The sequence below is a fragment of the Anoplolepis gracilipes genome, chromosome 4 (assembly GCF_047496725.1).
Source record: "Anoplolepis gracilipes chromosome 4, ASM4749672v1, whole genome shotgun sequence".
Lineage (NCBI taxonomy): Eukaryota > Metazoa > Arthropoda > Insecta > Hymenoptera > Formicidae > Anoplolepis > Anoplolepis gracilipes.
Window position 1 is genome coordinate 1144259 of NC_132973.1, and position 20827 is coordinate 1165085.

A 20827-nucleotide genomic window follows, 5' to 3' on the forward strand; every position below is an offset into this window, starting at 1 on the left:
ATTATTAACTCATAACTATCGCAATTATTTTACACATTCATATATAATAAATATTTATTATAATAAATACTCACTGATAACAATGTCGTTCGCCTTGAACTTTTCTAAGTATGTTCACGCGATAGTAATAACGTAGAGCTCTGCTCATCTTGTCATAATTCATAGATAGATGATTTTTTTGGATGCCCCAGAGCCGTGCCAGACCTGGCGGATCGACAATTTTGAAAACGCCAGTGTCCCGACTCTTCCACGCGATGAAATTGTGATACCGTTGCTGAGGGTCATTCAGCAACTGTTGAAGGAAATCCCAGAGCAGTCTTCCATCTAAACAGAACGGTGAATAATTAACACACGCGCACGCACATATAATTCAAATAATAACTCGAAAATTTGAAATGTTTAAAAAACATTTGAAGGATTTATATCTTTTAAATGTTTCTACGATATTTGCATTATCTGAAAAGCTACTTTACATTTTTAACATAAGCTAAAAACCTCAACAATCACAAATACTAACTCGTGTTGGGTTCTGACGAGTCGCTAGGGAAGAACTCTCTGGCCGCGTTGGCGGTAGTCGATCGGAAAGCACCGGGTGTCAATGGCATCAACTGCGACGGTAACGTCGGACTCGGCTGATCCTTGACGCTTACTTCGCTAAGCCTCTGCGCCGTCAAGGCGGTCGGCGTAGGCGGCGGGCTACTGTTACCGCTCGACACCTGGTGATTGTTGTCCTCGTCCGAGTCGCTCTTATAGACCTGCGTCTGATTCGCGTCGGTCGCGTGACTGGGCGAGCCCGATTGACTGTCCACGGACGGCGCCGGTGACAGCGTCACCGAGTTGGCCGACATCAGGGAGGCAAGATTCTGAGCGTACGGCGGTGCCTCCGTCCACGTGGGTGTGGGCGGATGCGAAAGCGGACTCAGCGGATACGCGGACGGCCTGGTCGGCGTCACCGGGCTACTCGGAAGACACCTCTGTAGCTGGCTGTAGTCGCGCACCAGCATGCTGAGCACATTATGCAGCACGTCGCCAGCGCTTGGACACCTCTCGCCCATATCGGCCTTCGTCAACAGGCATAACGCCTTGCCATTCATCTGGAACACGTCCATATCGAATGGCGGCAGGTCGAATTCCTGTTCGGCCCATCGCAGGAATGCCGCCACATCCTCTCGCGACCACAGTCTAGGATCGGATACTGAAAGGAGAGAAGAGCGTCATCAGCGGTGGCCTTCGCACAATGTGCGTAATATCGTCGTCTATATATATATTTATGATCAATTTACTCTTTCTTATAACAAAAAAATCACACGCGCAGCGATGTTGATATAATTATGAAAATTATATATAATCTCAAAAGACTTAAAACACTGTCACAAAAAGTTCTCACTATGCTCGAAAATCTCGTCACAGAATAAAATATTAATTTTATATAAATAAAGAGAACATTGTTAATTTTGACAACACTTACCTAGACTCGTTGGTAAATGAGTCTTGAAATCTAGGAAGGGACTGGGTGGTGGGTGCGTCGTAGGCGGAAAATTGAGCGAAAACCCGTACTGAGCCGTACAATGAGCTCGCCAGAACAGGTCCGGATTGAAAGGCAACGATCTACCCGGTGGCAGCCGGGAATCCATTCCGGTCATTCCGCCTGTGGCGGAAGCTACCGGTGATAGCTGAATTGATGACAATAATTTCATAACACGCCCTCACTGCCAGTGACTTCTGCAACAGAAGAAATAATCGCATTTATTAATTAATAAGTTCGATATTTGAGAGAAAATTGTGTGTGATTTAGGCAAACGTCAAAATATTATAAATAAAAAAAAAAAAAAAAAAAAAACGATCATATAAATACACTTTTATAGATCTAATTAAATGAGCTATCCCAATATCTTCTTATACGTCGCTCCTTTCTCATAAAAATTATAATCTTCATTAAATTCCAAATACTGCAACGTCATGGCTTGATTCACTTACTAAACACGTAACACAAGGAGGAAAAAGTATAGAATTATTTGGGCGCTTTAAGCACACATGAAAGTGATCTCTCTATATTTATTCGCGACTATAAAGGAGGACGCGACATTGACGTAAAGTGCAATCTTCCGTACACCTATATCGTCGAAAATTGATCTCTAACATATATGTATAGCGCTCTGTACCTCGTCTAACGAGCCGGCGACGTAACGATCGCTCGCTTCCCCTCGATGTTACAATGACGGAAGATAATAGCGGCAGATTACACGCCGGCTTCTTACAACGCGAACGCGGACGCGGACGCTAGCGAGGTCGCGTAGATTCGCGAAGAGAAGAGAAGAGAGAGGCGTCGCGACGGCGACGGCGACGGCGACGGCGACGAGGAGGCGTCGTTGTCGTCCCTCGTTGCCTCTTTCCCGACCGGTTCGCAGACTATCGTCGACTATTAGCATAGAATGTGGGGGCATAAGAATGAAAGCCGGCAGGAAACGCGGATTTACATAACGTATTTCCATCGACGTCGACGAAGCTATTTCCGTTCCCGACATCGGCTGGCGAAGATTCTACACGACAGGCTAAACGAAACTTTACTCGACGACGCGAAACTCTCTTAGAGAGACCCAAAGCGAGTTGCGCTGTTCATCTCGAAATCTGTTCGGCTAATTGCTTCCAAAAGTTTAGTTCGCTGTCGCTTATAACACCTCAGAATTATGAGTGTACCCGAAATCTTAGTCGGGAATATTCCTACTTCGAGGGATATATCGTTAAAATTCAGACTCAGTTAGCCTGTATGTAAAGTTCGGTTAGTATATCGGTTAGTAGGTAGGATAAGAGCTACATATTTTGCGGTGTAGAGAATAAAGTTTGATATATATGCGGAAGACTGCAAAAACGGATCGTTACGTTAGAGGATGAATAAAAAGAGCTTAATTTGCTATAAAGTAGCACAGTTTCCTCACCTTGCTAATGACACTATTTATATGATAATCAAATGTTTATAATCCTTGTCTCACCAATAAGTAACAATTATTAACGAGCTAAAACGATTGCGGTTAATATATAAAATTTCTTGCACATAAACTTAAAATAATATGAAAAAAAAACCGCATTTGTAAATTAATGTATCTCTCAATAAGAGATGAAAATAAAACATTTTGACGTCATCACGTTCGATTATCGAGATTCTACGTAAAACTATGTGCTAACCACTGAAGTATATAATATTGGTAGATCGATCTACATATTTACTGTCATCGCTATTTTGAAATGATTTTCCGTACCTAAAGAAAAAAAGGAACGCAATTACAAACACGCGTAAATATTGTTATTTCAATCAATCTTTCTGAATTTTTATCTATATCATATACTCTCTATATCAGTTCTAATATTATAAATATTAATGTAGAAAACTATGACGATTATAATTAAATCTTGACCGAGGAAAAGTTGGTCAAATCTTTCCGAGACTAGAGCCGAATCGCGATTTGGCTCTTTTCAAATAGAGATTCGGCAATCGGATTCCAGGATATTTTCAATAAGAACCTCCTTTAACGCTAAAAAATAATCGCAAGAAGCTCTCGGCGGCTTATTCGAGAAGAGAGAGAGAGAAAGAGAGAGAGAGAGAGAGAGAGAAGTACCCTGAGGGAAGAAGGCAGAAACCTCGGCATGCGAAGGTCGATGTGCCGTTGTCTCGCACCAGGAAATCCTGGTCGTCTCTTCGGTCTTTCCTTCTCCTCCCTTCTCTTCCCGTCTTTAAATACCGCGAATAGCCTTATATACTCAGATGCTCCTTTCATCCAATGATTTTTGCCACTTGATTAATTAAAACAGCTACTTGAAGCGCGTTGAAGAATGAATTCGAGGATTTGTTTTCGCGCCTAAATTTACATCGCGCCTGCTTCATAATATTGCTTCTGCGTATTTTTCAACGACTATTATCCTGAAATTCTTGTAAAAGTATTCAGAAGAGAGATATTTTGATAATCATTTATCACGTATAAGGAAATCTTTTAAATAATTGACTGCAAGATTGACAGAATTGATTGTTGAATCTGTTACTCTCAGAAGGATTTATGCGACAGAGAATTTATTAAAAAACGATCCATGAATAATGCAAGTTTACGATGTGATGGGATTTAGAAAATCGAAAATTTAAGAAATGACAAATGTACGAGACACACGTTCCTCTCTTTCTCTCTCATTTGATGCGAATAAAAATTGATTTTCTTCTTCTAATAAGAAAATACAGGATTCTGCGATTTGTTCCGCGTTTTTTCGCGAGGTTTTTTTTTTTTTTTCTTTTCAATGATGAGAAAGGAGTCGATTGCTCCGCGAATCACGATGAAGTATCAGTAAAGTATTGTAACCGCGTTCCAACTCCGTTTGCGATTTCCGGTGCGCGATTGAAGGACGGAAACGCGTTCAATCGTGACGAAGAGACATTGAAATTTCCGCGTCGTCTATTTTTACATCACAGCACGATGTAGTCGTTTAAGGAAATGTGTAAAGAAATCTTTTAAAAACTTGAAGAACTTTCTTTTCTTTATTGATTCCTTTATTTTCATCCCATTTTCTTCTTCCTTATCGTAATTATCAATAGTAACAAAGAACGGATTAAATTAATTCGTGAAGTAAATGAACAATTTCACGATTTTATTATTCTTTTCATCTTTTCTAACTTTTTCTCCTTATATTTCTTCTGTTTCGGTTTTTTTTCTTTCCCTCTTCTTGTCCTACATTTTGTTCCTTCATTTTGTTATTTCTTTTTGCTTTAATAAATTTCATAACATAAAGAATACGATGACCTGCATTATGCCATCTTGTTTACGATTTTGCGTCTTTACGACCGGATTTCCCGACGCGAAAAAGCTCTCGGCAAATCATCATCGCAAATGTGTTTACATTTTGTCACAAAGCATCGCGTGTCGAATACCTCGGAAGTCGTCGCGTAGAAACAAACACGATAATTATTCATGTGTAGAGATAATGTTCTAATTCGACAGTCACTGTTTCACCACGTATTTCAAATGGGTCGGCTCGTAAACATTACTAAAAGCGGGCCTTAATTTCGTCAATGTTGAGGAAGACACAAATTATTTATACGGTAAGAAATAAATGTCAGAATATTCACATGCAACAAAGTGTGCTCTAAAGCGTGACATTATACGAGAAAAACATTTCGCGTCCTATCAGCTGTGTATTATATATTTCATCTCGAGATGTATAAAGATAAAAGTATTAAAACTAACATTGTAAGCATTTAATTTCATTATTATGGCGTGGTAATATCTTTCTCCATCTGAAAATTATACATGCAACTATGAGAGATAACTCGAATGTAGAGTTCGAACGTTTCCTAGAAGTATATATGTATTTAAATACGAGGTTTCACTGACATTGTAAATAATACTACTTAAACGACACATTACACACTAGACTTAAATACAACGCACACACATTTCACGATTTATTTCTCGTGTCTTTAAATTAGCGGCTTTTTCCTGCGCATTCCCGCGGTATGACGCGATTGAATTTAAATCAAGCTAACCGCGAATTGAAATGCATAAGAACATTACACGTGGCAATTCCGAAACGCTGCAATATGTCTATAACACGCAATTAACTGGTAACGTTAAAAGGCGATCAATGGTGAACGTAAAAAAAAAAAAAAAAAAAAAAAAATCTAACCGCATCTTTCCCATCGCGAATGACAATTTAATCTCCGTCCGTCAAACGCAACGCACCTTATAAGCCGTAATCGGTCATCCGGCGAGATGGTAAAGGATCCGCGTGATTAGACTTCGTCTATCTTGTCGTGTATCCTTCTGCCGTCGTCGTCTCTTCGTCGATCGTCGCAGTCTTCTTAATGTCAGAGGTTCGTTATGCCTTATTCATATCAGCTCTCTAGCAAGTACACACAACCGGTTGCGTAACCCGCATACGAGAAAACGACATGTGCGATTTGTTAAGATTAAACACACACGCGCGCACACACACATATATATATATATATATATACACGTCTCGCGATATCGCCCAGCTTGCCACCATTGTTGCGCGATTCAAAACGAATGATCTGATGATGACGAGGACTCTTCTGATGCATGCGCTCCGAAATCTTTGGTTGTACGAGCGATGAACGATACGCTGGGAGAAAGCATAGGAAAAAAATTTGAATACAATTTAACGCGTCCGTCTGTACAAGTGCAGCAAACAACATACATTTATTTATGCTACAACCAAGTAAATTAATAAATTAATTTATAATAAATAAATATATTTATCTTTATATTTGTGGAAAAGTTATTTATCGAAGGTGCCTCTTATCGATGTAGAATTATCGATACGAGGCACTCTATAATTCATAACTGCGCACTAAAGTTATTAGTTCCCACAAGTACTTTTTTCTAAGCGATAAAAAAAAACGGGAGAAAAAAAATCCAAACAAAGCACAACGCGAAAGCATGAACCACGTGCAAGTGCAAAATTTCAAAAAGACGAATAAATGCTGCGATGAAACAGTTTCAACAACGTCGAGCGCCAATGATGAGTCGATGGGGCTCGCAAGAAGTCACGGCCTGGAAAGTGTAATCACCTCGACCGGCCATCATCGTCGACGGTTCCTTGACGGGTCGAGAAGGAAGTAGGTAAGTACGCGCATCCGCAGGCACACAAACGGACGCGCAACAACAGCGGATTTAACGGCGTTTCGCAACGTCGTCGCATCGCGGGAGAAAAAGAAGCGGCCGCGAATAGCGAAATTAATTTAAAGGCGAGCTTTGACTCGTCTCTCGTATATCGTATTAACGCGAAGCGATCTTATTTCGAACGACGATTAATGTGCATTAATAATATGATGCTGCGCGATAACGATCGCTCTCGCCGATTATGCGTAGATCGCTCTAACAAACGACCGGTCGCTTATACTCGTATATATATATGTATATCGATAATTTAGCGCGAACGACGTACGTGTTTCACGCTCTCCATGTGACATAATAATCGTCGGTAAAAAAAAAACTGCTCGGAAAAACGTTTATTCTGAAAACGAGTTCTAGTTTGAAGCGATGATTATTGAAGAGTATACGAAGGGCTTAGGTAACGAGCAATCAGGGCCGAATCTACGATTTGTGACGCTTTAAGCTGATAAGCTCTAAAAGGCTTCATGTTTTCCCATATAATATTATTTTATCTTATCTAGTGACACCAATAGTCTGCAATAACTAAAAATAATTTTTATTTCAACGCCAATTTTATTAACAAAAAATATTTTTTTCATCTTTGAATACGCCTCTTATAATGTGAGACTTTAAACTTATGTAGCTTATGTGCAGATCTGGCACTGCAAGTAATAATTGTATGAACGTAATATATCAACGCGATTGCTGTTTAATAGCGCGACGAATGAATCATGCAGAAAATTACGAGCAGTTATACGGTACGATTCAATTGTATCGATATTTAAAATATTTCAACATAGAGAGAGTGTATGTATGTGTGTGTGTGTGTGTGTGTGTGTATTAGAAATCTCATTTCTTTTTTTTAAATTATTTTTGTTTTATTTATTATCGTACTTTATTACCAATTACGAGGGTGCATGTCACATATATAGACAGAATTCGTAAAAAATATTGCATGGCAACAAAGCCAATACCTATCCTCTATTTACAATTTGTGTAAAAATAACGGGTATCGATGTATGCCTAAGGCGATCGTGATGCGCGTCCACGTATGTATATATATGTTGTCGCAACCTTGTATGTATAAGTGTGGGTAGGTGGGTGCGACATCTGAAAATACAACCAGGAAGCGGTGTGCACAAGGAGGTATGCGTATGCGTGAAATAGGTCCGCGTTTGGTGGGAGAAGGAAACAGGAAGATCCTTGGCGTGTGTTTGCGCGCGAACCAGGATTTAAGATTTATCATATACATATAATGTTGAGGAACGCGCGAAGGAGAACCTTATCTCTTCTTTCTCCCTCTATCAAACACCCGTGGCGTTTTCTCCCTCCTCTTTGCAACGTACCCTTCCGGGTTCCTTCACTTCCTGTCTCTTTCTCTTTCGTCCCCGAATCCTTCTCTCTCGCTCGCGCGCACGTGGACACTTTATCGGTCACCGTCTTTGTCGAGCCGATGTCAAGGTATACTACATACTGGCGTGCGCGAGTCGTTAAATACGGATATATATATACTCTAGACGTATGTAAATCGACGTGGTAATTAGCAGACGTTGTAATAGTGATAGGCCTCGAAACATTTTTTTAAATTTTATCTTGCATATTCGACATCTTCCGCCCTATCTTTATTATTTTTTTTTTTAAATACCTATTCTGGATTAAAAAAAAAAAAAGTATATATATATATATATATATATATATATATATATATATATATATATTTTATTTTTTTTTAAGTATTTGCTCCTCCGCTCCTGATATTCTTATTATCTCATTTCAAATCTCTCATTATTGCTGCATCTATATAATTTATATAGTTTACTGCTTTTACCGTCAATTTTCTTTATGTTACATTCTAAAACTTTATGGCATTCACACTAGAGATATGTCTGTTAGATATTGCGTGTTGTAACATAAAACTTTTAAATGCCAACATCCATTGTTTGTTGTCGCAATCGATCTGTCACTCGCGTGGTAGATGTTGCTTTGCAGATAACAGTGAGTTGTTGATAACATGGCTTCCGGCATTGCCCTGTTTTCATTCGGAATATATCTGTAGACTTTTATGAAATAAATTTGTACATGTCATATAACATCAATCAACTACAAAATTGGCATTCGATTGAATGGCGTTTATCAAAATTTCGATCCCTCTCTCTCTCTCTCTCTCTCTCTCTCTCTCTCTCTCTCTCTCTCTTTCTCTCTCTCTCTCTCTGTCATTGAGGAACAGAGAATGCATTGTTAATATCAAATGCTATTTCACATCAATACATCATGTAATAAATGAATTTGTTGGAAAACGAATAAAAAAAAGAATATCAAAAATGTTGCTTTATCCAAAGAGTTTACAGAAAACTCGCAATTTTCTCGTCAAAATACTTCCACTCTTTTCCCGAATATCAACGTATTCTCGCAAACATGATTGTACAAAGATGAACCGCAATAAGGAAACGCACTCGCGACGCATGACACGTTTTACCGACGTTTCAACGCAGATGACGCCATTGACCCGCCTCTTGACGCATGATTCGTATGGGAGAAAAATCGTTCGCTATCTATTTCCTTCTCTTTATATCATCGTACAGATAATCGAATAATCTTATTGCGCGGCTATCTTTCGAGCTTTATCGAGTACATAAGGAATAACAGCGAGTTGTGATCGTTGCCGATTTAAATGCCAAAGATGCATTGATCCGAAGATCTTTTTCTTTCGCAATTTATGAAACAAGTATATGTATTGCAAGAAATATTTTATACTACAAATAATATTACTGGACATGTTTATTCAAGATATTCAAGTTTTATAGTGACTCTGACGAGCGATATATTAATTCGTTTTAGGTTTTCGACTCCTATATTGTAAATTCAATTTTTTCAATCATTTAATCTCATCTCGAAACGTTTTGTCGTAAAATTAAACAAGATCCATAATAATATCATAAATCTCCATGAATGCATGTGCGTGATAAAAAAGAAAAAAAAAATGCATGCGATATCTCGTCGATCTTCGCGCATCATCTTTGTTTCGCGGGCGCGCCGTGACGTGAGTTACGCATCGACCGCGTAATCGTGCGCATTGTGCGTGCAGCAGGCGTAAAAAAACATCGCAGACCTCGGGCTCGACTCCGGAACGGTACCGAGATCCAGTCGGAGAAAGTCGAGAAGTGCAACGGAACAAATATGCAACCAGCCGTTACCGGTAGCAATAGCTATGCACATGTTCTACCATTGCTTCTCGCTATCCGTTCTCCTTCTTCTACTGGTCCTTTCTTCGCATCCGATATGACGAGACACTTCTAAAATATGTCTACATTCCTCGTCCAGATATATCACTCAAAAAAATAGTCTTGCTACTATAGGAAAAATTTTCTAGGCGCAAAAAATTAACTAAAGTAAATAAATGATTAGCAAATATTGTGATATCGTATATGCTTTGTACCTAATCAATTTAAATGACAGAGACAGAATTTATATCTGTACTCTTAGTGTAATTTAGAAAACAAAATTTATTTGTGACGTCTATCTTGTTAAGGCCAATTATACTTGTGATTAATATTTGACAAGATAATATTTCTAAATTTTCTAGAGGTATTGCTAGAACATTGCTGCTATAAATTCTATACGTGACAAACAATATTTTAATAAATATAAAAAATAGTATTTTAATAAATATAATAAATATAAAATTTGTGACACCTAGAAATCTATCTACATCAGCAAAATATTTTTTTGGGTGATATAAATGTTGATACTTTTAGGACAAAGAGTTTTACAGACCGTTGAAATGTTGAAACTGCATAATCGAGATGGTCAAGATATATTTGTTCATTAGATGATTTTCACAGATTTGTTTCTCTATACATAAGTTGTAGATGATAATCTTGCAATAGAATTGTTGTTGAAAACATAATATTCCTCGTTTGTTTGAATATTTTAGTAAGTTTTATTATTTTGTATTATTTTGTGATTTATGTAGAAATTAAAATCTGCTAAAATATTTAAATCAAAAAACAAATTTGTCATTTTTCTAACACCAGTTATATAACTGGTTCACTAAAAAGTTGAATATGACACATATGTCGTTTGCTATAAAATTATGTATTATTTATGAAGTTGATTCAGAAACCATTGACTTTATCAAAAATTTAAAAAAAAATAAGATTAGATAACGCATCATGTTACGTATTCAATGATAAGAGTTCAGAAAATTGCAATGAACAACAAGAATAAACTCATTGCAGTAAGTGCGAGAAGAAGGCAAATGCCAAATAAATTTCGTACTTAGAAGATTCAACGTCTAGGAATTCGTTTTTGGTGGATACTTACTTCACAACTTCCTGACTTTGCACCGACGTGACGCAAGCGCGCAAGCTTTGACGATCGAGAATACTCGGGTTCGCCGACCAACTCAAGGTCACGTGGTGGGAAACGACGGAGAAGACGTTCGTTAGACAACTTTTCAATTCCAAGTTTCGATCGAGCAATTCCACCTTCAGAACTTTTGAGCTAATGAATGATGGCTCGTGATGGCGTCAACTCTTTTTTTTTTTTTTCTTTCACTTTTATTCCACACCCGGATACGGTTAAGGTCATGCGTGAAAATACGACGGTGATAATCAGATATGCCGCGTTCTTTATCTAATCAGAAATCCAAATAACTTCCCTGTCGCTCTTCGAGAAGCGGTAACATCCGCGTCGTTCTTTATGGTAACGAGGAATTTTGTTCGCAATACGCGTGAGAGTAAAATATTTAAAATTTTTGTAATCTATCAGAGTTGTTTGGGACTTTCAAACAAACAATGTAAAATGATACATGAAAAAATAATCATAATACGCTTCAAGAAATAATCTCTCTAATAAGGAATATTCTAGATATATTGTCACGTTTTATTTTCATCAACAAGTTTAATGCATTCAACAATTCGTATTTCTTGCTAAACTTTATCGAACCCTTAATGACGCATTTTCAAGGATTTATTTGACGTATGACAAGTATCGAGAAACGTGTATTATCGACATATGCTTATCTCGAGCCCGTGTGTTTCGCGTAAAACAGAAGATGATTTAATCGCGGTTTACGCGTGTTACGCTATCCTCAAGGCGGAAGCAAATCTTCGCGATCGAAAGATCGTGGCCGATCTGGTCAAGGTTTTTATCGCCGCTTCCATGACGCCGCAAACGTGCCGTCCTGACGCAGAATGCGAGATATCTCCGCAGATTGCGACGTTATCGAGATTGACCGCTTCTTCGAAAAGAAATTAGCGATATTATCGTTTATTAAATAAAGATAATGATGGATATTCGAGTTTATGGTCAAGACAGAACGCGTCTAAAAAATGCAAATTCTCCAACGGTGTTTAGAACGATGTTTACATTAATTGCTTAATACAGCTCAATTCTAAAAAAAATATTTAATTTTTAATATTGCCATTTATCCGCGATAAGATATCTTTCTTCGAATTTTTCCTGACAATGAGAGAAAGAATCGATTGGTATGACTCTTAAGAAATCTAACAGCTGACACGGTGTAATAATAAACAGTCTCTATATATTCATCTATCTACGACGTAAAATCGTATTTCTTTAGAATTTTGACAATGTTTTCTCAAAAAATACCACAATAATAAATCGCAACGAGGATTATTTTTTCACTTCGCCTTTTCGGAACGTTTATATATAATTGCGTGAGCCCAGCGATGTGTGACATTCATTTTCGATGTTCGACTTCGGAAATTTCGAAGGTTACGAGAGCAAAAGCGATGACAGGTGCGCAGCCGGCGCTTATTGACCGATTTATCTTGTTTGTAAGATTCCTTAGCGGCCTCGATTTTCCGACATGTTTCATGATGAACGCGACGAGGCCAACTGAGCTAACAAAAAAGATATCGAACGGTAGTTTCTTCGACAAATTTCAGCTTCCTTCCGATCGAATATTTTTTAATCCTTCCATTGACTTGCTTTTACAAATAAAGGCGTGTAATCCATATTTATCTATTGCCATGGATCTTTCATTTTCACTTGTCGAAGAATTATCATTATCGAACCGAGTATTATCGAGTTTTTGTTAATCCATTTTGAACTTTCTATATAATCAATCAAGATTACTTGCTAATCTCTGATATCGATTACTTGGATATACTTATAGAATTTTATAATCTTAGTGAATAGATTTGTGAGTCTACTTCTTACATATAAAAAAAAAATTATCTTTTTATGTATCTTATAAAAAATATCATATATTAAAAATGTCACATAAATTCAATTGTAATTTTTAGATTATTCTTTACCCCTATATTCTTGTGTGGAGTGTAATACGATAATCCATAAAACTTATCACATATGTGTCATTTTACATTTGGATTTTCCAACTCATTCGAATATTTTTTTCATGCGCCTAATTATATTTCATTATCATATGGATACAAGTTATGAAATATTCGACGCAGCAATGTTCCATCTACAAACATGCACATAAAGTAGCTTGCAATGCATATAAGTGAGTCCGCAGATAAACCTTTATCGGCAAAAAAATATATCATGTCAAGCTGTGGAAAATCATTTTAATTTCGCGAACATTTTCGAAGTTTATCGATTTAGTGTAATGTTCCTCTTTTGCATCTTTAAAATATACAGTTAAATGCCGTTCTTATTCAATCCGCCATAGTTTATCATTCGTAATATAATTTCAATCGCGTTAAATAATCTCTGTTCTATGTTAAACAATAAAGATTCTAAAAAATTTATTAGATTTTTAACTCTTATTCCGTATTGGTGAGTTATTTTTCCGTGATTTTTCTAACAACGTCAATTCTTCGAATTGTAAAACAATTATTCGTTTTCGAAGAATTGTTTTACATATTATAATATTATTTAAACTAATATTTAAACAATTCCGAATATTTAAACAAATTATTTTTCAAATTTATTATTATAGTCTTAATTAAAAGGATAATGAAGGTACATAAATTTGAAAAAAAATTTTTAACACTTTTACATATTAATAAATAATTGATAACTTATCGACAATACTGACCTACCTGTACGATCAGAAGGTACCAAAAACAACAATACGGAATAAAGGTTGATAATTGTGACGAAAGATACGCAAAGAGATGAAATAATAGCGTTCGATCGGAAAGCGATTTTCTGTAATGACGTGGCGTCGCATCTGCGATAACCCGGACTCACGAATTACAAAAATCTTGACAGAGCGCATAAAAGACCTCGGAAAAATCGCGATTACGACGCTCCATGGAATTGAATCGCATGTGATTGCCTGACCCGGCGCGACTTAATTAAATACCATCGCAACGACCGCTGGCGTACAGGATGATATATAATACTATATACAATCTGCTACTGACAATCAGTAATATGTTCTAATAATACAACAAAGAACTTAAGATTTTAAAGTTTCATAATTTTGTGTCTTTCAAATGACAAATCAACAAATAATTAAGTCGATTAATAATTTTAAGATAAAATCAAGAGAAAATGGATAAATTTTTATATAAAATAATTTTTATAAAAAATATTTATTACAACAAATGTTTAAAATAAGTACTAATATAATATATTTTTTAGGTTCGTTATATGTACAACTCTATTTTTATTTTGTTACATATTTTTACTTCATTTCGTGTACGTATTGCGCGGTATATATAAATAAGGTATATATGTCCGTGGCTGGTACGAATATAACCGATAATTATCGAATTATCGAAGATTAATATTTAGAATTTCACGCGTCAATTGCTCAGCTGCACGAGATAATGCGCCATTTTCAAGAAGACGGGTAAATAAAACTTGAGTAAATAAAACCAAATAAAAACAGTTATGAGCGGGAATCGAAGAGATACAGTTGTGTCGTCAAATATCGTCAAATATCTTCTTGACGTGCAATATATCTTAAAGGTCTCTTGCAAATGAATAATAATAAAGACAGGAGAAATCAAGGTCGGTTTTATCAATTTATTTTATCTCATAACGTATGCAAGACTTATGAAATTTCTTAAGTAATCTGATAAGTCTTAAGAACGTATTTTTATGGAAATTTCTCGTCAATTTCTCATGAAATTTTTAATATTAACAATTTTAAAAAAACTATATGTTAATAATAAAATGTCTTCCTTAAAATTTAAAAAAGCTATATGTTAACAATCAAATATCTTCTTTTACTAAATTATAATTATATTTTCAGATATTTGATTACAAATATCAAATTGTCAAAATATATGAAAAATAAAAGATTGCTGGCATTCGATTTAAATTTATTTAACTGCAGAAAAAGATCGATTTTAACCTGAATCAACAGATATTTTCGTCACATAATTTATAAAATATGACTCTATGGTCCAATTTCACCATTGTCGGTTTACCTCTAACCTTAGGTTAAACTATATCTTCGTCTCTTTTTCTTAAACTTATCTGAAAAAGACAAAAATATAGTCTAATCTGTAGTTAGAGTTAACCGGCGATGGTGAAATTGGCCCTATGTCTACTATTTGACTATCAATCAATTTTCTATTTGGCAGGTTTCTCTTTTTTCCCCTACTCTCTTTCTCCCATTCCCTTGTATGCGCTTTTACATTTAATCTTATTTACTTTTAAAACCTATTCTCATTCCTAATTACCTACTATTTTTCTTCTAACCAGAAGTTATTTCTTTCTAGAAGACACGAGAAAAGAATAGCATAGAATCATCTAATTTCCATTCAGTCTTTTCTTTTATCCTTTCCTTTATTATTCAGAAAGAAAACGATTAAACGATGTGTAAAATAAGATTTTTTAAACAAGTGAAGACAAAGCGAAAATAGAGATACCGACTTTGATGTCTATATTTTATATTGTTACTGTTACTTCAATGTCAACAGAGAGACAGAAAAGCACTCACTGATGATCTTGGAAAAAAATATACGTATTAAATGTTCTTGCCTTTGTTTCTTGATGTTACGCTGCAGGGGATTCTGTTCCCTCAATTGTTGCGTTCAAACTTTCCTGAACTTTTGCTTCAGATTTCCTTCCCATCCGTCTTTAAAATATCACTACAATGATTAAATCTAGGTGACGTATAAAAAAAAGATAGAGAATGATACGGATGTAGCTTAACCGTATAGGCTGCTCGTTTGACCGATAAAACGATTCGACTCGACGACGTGTGTCAGTGACCCTTTCTCGTTCACCACCCTCTGCCTCCTTCCCACCTCAAGCTTCTTTCCTTCGTGTCCTCAACACTCACCGCTGCCGACTTCTTCTCTTTACTTCCTACTTACAGTTTCGAAACACTTGTCCGTTGAGGTTGACATATCAAGTACAATTCAAAATGTTGTCTGATCGTGCGACCGTCATAAATCAAAAAATAATAATTTTTCAGATTTCATGAGATCCAAGGATTTATTTTTAGATTTATGCTTTTCATTTGTAAAATTGCAGCCTAAAAGATTTTTTAAATAAATTTTCCTACCTTTTTCGTGATAAATAAAGTATATTACACTTTACCTCCTATTACTATTACCTATTCTTTATACTCATAATTGTTTTGTTTAGTTGACTATTTCGACATTATGCAAATATATATTTTTCTAATCAGATCACAAACACAAATAGTACTGCAAAACGAGAAAGTGTCGAGTCTTAAATTCCGGGTTCTTATGTAGCGAACGCGTGCAGCGTGGCAACTACGATAAATTGCATTGCAATTACGCACGATCGCCGGCAGGTAAGTAGGTAGACATATAAAATCACATGCCGGCGATTATACCGGCAACACACCTGTTTCCTACGTGTCTCCGTGATATTCATCCGTATGCGATTTATGCACGACGATTCAAATTTAGAATTTATCTCATTTTTGTTTACATTAATCTTAATTTAAGATTTGCAGTTTCGGTATTTAAAAAATACCCCGGCGAAAAAAAAATCTACATCTCGCTCTAAAACTCGTTCCTTCAAGGAAATGATTACAGCGACATTATCGCATCGCATATATATATATATATATCATACTAATGCGATAAACTTGTGTGATTGTACGATATAAATGTCGCTACACAAACTTATCGCGTGACCATAATTGTAGCGATTCTGTCGCTCATGTTACTTGATAACTCTCATTTCTTTTTCGACGATAAAAATGTGCATCGCGTCTGTATCTTGTGGATCTCGTCCGAAACGGAAGCGATCGCGCTTTCGAGCAAGTGCTTTGCTCGTTTCGAAGATCTCGAGGCAGATATGTCTTGGAACTGGATCCACTTCGCCTTGAGCAGTGTTCCATATGTAGGTTCGTCGCCGGTGATCAACGCACTCGCGTATAACGCACGAAAGCGTTCAATTAAAAGATTCATGTTAGCAGGAGATTATTAAGAAACGGTCCTTAACAATTAGCATTGAATTGCGGATGCTCGTTAACAGTTCGACAGAAAAACTTTCAAAAATTACATATTTCAAATACACTGAAAAAAATATTTTTCTAATGTAGATAGATTTCTAAATGTTTCAATTAAAATTTATTGCTACTTTTTGTATTTGTTAGAATATTGTTTGTCACGTATAGAATTTATAGCAGCAATATTCTAGCAATACCTCTAGAAAATTTAGATCCCATTGCCAAATATTAATCACAAATATAATTGTCCTTGACAATAGGCCTTAAAGATAGGCATGACAGAAAAATTTTCTGTCTAAATTACACTAATAGTACAGATATAAATTCTGTCTCTGTCATTTAAATTGATTAAGTGCAAAATATATGCAGTATCACAGTATTTGTTAATAATTTATCTGTTTCAGCTAATTTTATACACCTAGAAAATTTTTGTTCAACTTGCAAGATCATTCTTTGAGTGTATGAATCTTTCGAATGATCTCTTTCCGAATTCGACATTATCGTAGATTTATTGTACACGAGCTGCAGCCACCTGTAGTGATGTATCGGGAATATCAAGCAGCCTCCCTCCCTCTCAGCTGTGAGAGATCGACAACCTGTTACGCGTCGTTGAGAACCTCTGGCGAGAACCACAAAGAGAGCAGCGTAAGGTCTTCAATGCACGTGCATGCAAGTAACGCCGACCGGAAGTCGATAAAAAGCCTTCTTTACCCTCGTGTCTCGGCATCGGCTTCTCTCGTCATGGGAAACAGCCTCCTTTTTCTCTTCTCTCTTAGAAGGGATGTTCTTTCGTCTCTTTTTTTCTATCTTTAGCATTTATCTCTCTCTTTCTCTCTTTCTTTAGCTCTCCATTGGACTCTAGTGGTCCAGTAAAATATGAGAGAATTTTAACGCGTCTCCTTCAGTCTCTTCATTTTTCATCTTCTATCTTTCTTGCAATTCTCTTATAAAATCTTTTTGTAGACAAATAAGCTAACTCTTTTAGATCAACTAATACAATAAATAATAAGCAAGTCGCCTCTTCGAATTGTCAATACTTTAAAATAATACAAGATTTGTATGTAATTTCGTGTAAAATTGTTTTTTATTCATTATAACATCTATCACAACAAATAATGCTTAGAGAATCAAAGAATCAACCGCATACTCTTCGCTAAAATCTTGAAAAGTGATGATCTACTATTTTGAATATAGTAGACCTATATTGAATTTTTTCCTATTTCTTAAGAAAAAATTACAACGAAATGTTTGTAATTTTTATTTCATAGAAGAGAGAAAATTGAAAATTTCAAATTAGATATATGAAAATTAAGCGTTCTTTATCTTGTAAAATTTCTATGCATATTCTTATGATATAAATATATTGTATAAATTGTTACACAACATTTAATTCAGTCTTTCATAGCATCTCCTTTGCTGCTGTCCAAGGAGCCATCTCTAAGTAGTTAAAACATATCTATACAGAAAAAAAGGAGAGGAGAAACTCTAGTGGTCACAAGTTCATTTCTGAGAACTTAAATGCAAACATATGCATCCATAGTGAGGAGCTCTTCGAAGCGAAAAAGAGAAAAAGACGTATTTGTGTAACGGCGACAAAAGTCTCCTTTTGGTTGCCTTAATAATGAGTACATTGAGTTATACATTACAACTCGGTAATAATAAAGTTGCAATTATGACCGCAAATTTTCCTAAACTATATTTTGATGTTCAGTACTCTGCCGTAATCATTAAACGGGTTATTTTATTAAGAAATTATTGATAGAGTTATAAATCCGCAAAATATTGTAAGAATAAATTATCTTACAATCTAAAATATTTGAAGAATAAATTTTTACAATTTAATTATTGCCTTAAATGGAAGTTGCATAATTTGTGTCAGGTAAAAGCAGGACAAATTTTCTAGTCAAATATCCTGAATAGACACCACAGAAAAGCTTCGAAGATCGCGTTAAAAAAAGACTCCAGGTAAAAAAACCAGTTTTTACCAATGTTTTATTATTCTATTAGATGTGTAAAATTTATTTTGAAAGATTAATGTTCTTATGTGAACAAAGCATTTAAAAGATACAACCTTTTTTCAAAATGTATGGAAATTATGGCAAATAGGTATTAACTCGAAATCTTTTTAAGAGTTTTCAGACAGAATAGTCATAAAGTGGTAAAATGGAATAAACATGAGAATAGTTTTTATAAGAGGAAATAAAAGAATTAAATATAATAAAATATGATAATAATTTATAAATAATGTATTTCTTTTTTAAGAGATGAGAGAACAAATGTGAAAAATGGACAAGTCTTTTTTTATTAAAAAAGATATTCTTTTATGCCTTTAACTTATTATTGCTAAATTTCGATTGTTCATTATTTAAACAAATTATTTAAACTCTTTTCTTTTTTTTGCTTTAAAAATGTTTGTTTTTTCTCAATATTGCTTTTCCTTTTAATAAATTTTATCTCTGAATTTTTTTTTTTTTTTTTTGTTAACTCCTTTTAATAAATGTAATCTACTAAATTTTCTTTTTAATATAACCGGAGTTATTGGACCGGAACCAAACCCGGATTTAATCTATTACGACTGTTCCATGCAGCTATTTTCAATCAATTATTAAACTAGTTGTGATTAGTGCATTAAGCTAATTGCTTTCTTATTATGAAATAAATATTTTTATCAGTGAAACGTAAAGGCTTATTGCAACAATCATTACTTATAAAGCTATCAAATTTTTTAATTTTGTGAAATTACTAAACTAATTCGGTTGAAATATTTTCATTTAAAAATATATAACAATAAAATATTTTTCACAACAAATTATATATAGACATATGCACACATATATAATAATAACAATAAAAAAATAGAACAAATATGCAACGATATGAACTTGTTACGGAAACTTGAAAAGAGTACTTCTCTTAAGAAAGAAAAGAACATTTATATTTTTTCTTGTTGTATATGCATATGTTTCATTCGATTCGATAATATATTTATGCGATATTAACGGACACACGTTCCGAATTTATCGAGTTTCGATTTGGCTCGTATAGGAGATCCACCTCTAGGTCGCTAAATCGAGATCTCGAGAATCACGCGTGCGGGTCGCGGGGGACGTTCGCGTCTAATAAAAGCCAAGGGAGTTGCGCTCCTACACGGCCGGTGTGTACCAGGAACGCGGATCTGCGTCTGGTAGCGTGTATAAATACGCCACTAGGAAGTGCTTGCCAGCAGGAAGCGTCCGCTGGGCCGATGAGAAACAATAGCGCGGCGCGACGACCGCCCACTCTCGAGCCGCGCGCTAAAATCGACCGAAATTCTCTCGCCTGCCCGTTTTCTCGTTGCTCCGTTTTATTTAACGACCGAATGTTTTAACTGCACCCATTTTACTTCTCGCGTGACGTGAAAAATCACGTCGTTGGTCACGCATGAGGTCACCGACTCGAAATGTCACCGCGCTGGCGAAAATAAATAAGAAAAATCATTAAAAATATCAATAGCATCATCTCTCCTGTTTGATTTTTGAGTTGACTTAATCTTTTAAATCAGTTCGACATGTAATAATATGACAGTTTAATGTATCTTTCAACATAGGGAAGAATTAAAAAGATTTGGAACACCTGCTACATGTGTGTGACTCTGCTCGTATGGCTGACGTCCTATAGAGCTCTTATATAGTTTAACGAGAAGCATGACGATGCAATGATACTTCATGCATGTATAACACTTCTTACTGCGCGCTCATTCGTGCAAATACAACAGACATGCTCATTGCCAATCTAATACGCGACCTACACA

General features: G+C 35.6%; 1 protein-coding gene across 1 annotated transcript in view; it reads right to left on the reverse strand.

Annotated features, from left to right (window-relative positions):
- The window catches only part of Aop (ETS variant transcription factor anterior open), a 37661-nt gene that overhangs the window by 2949 nt on the left and 13885 nt on the right, over positions 1 to 20827 (reverse strand). Inside the window, exons 2-4 of the mRNA XM_072891238.1 lie at positions 1469 to 1722; positions 518 to 1195; positions 75 to 324 (exon numbers count right to left, since the gene is read on the reverse strand). Of these exons, the coding sequence (XP_072747339.1) occupies positions 75 to 324; positions 518 to 1195; positions 1469 to 1697 (1157 nt within the window). The 5' untranslated portion in view covers positions 1698 to 1722. The remainder of the gene's footprint in view (positions 1 to 74; positions 325 to 517; positions 1196 to 1468; positions 1723 to 20827) is intronic.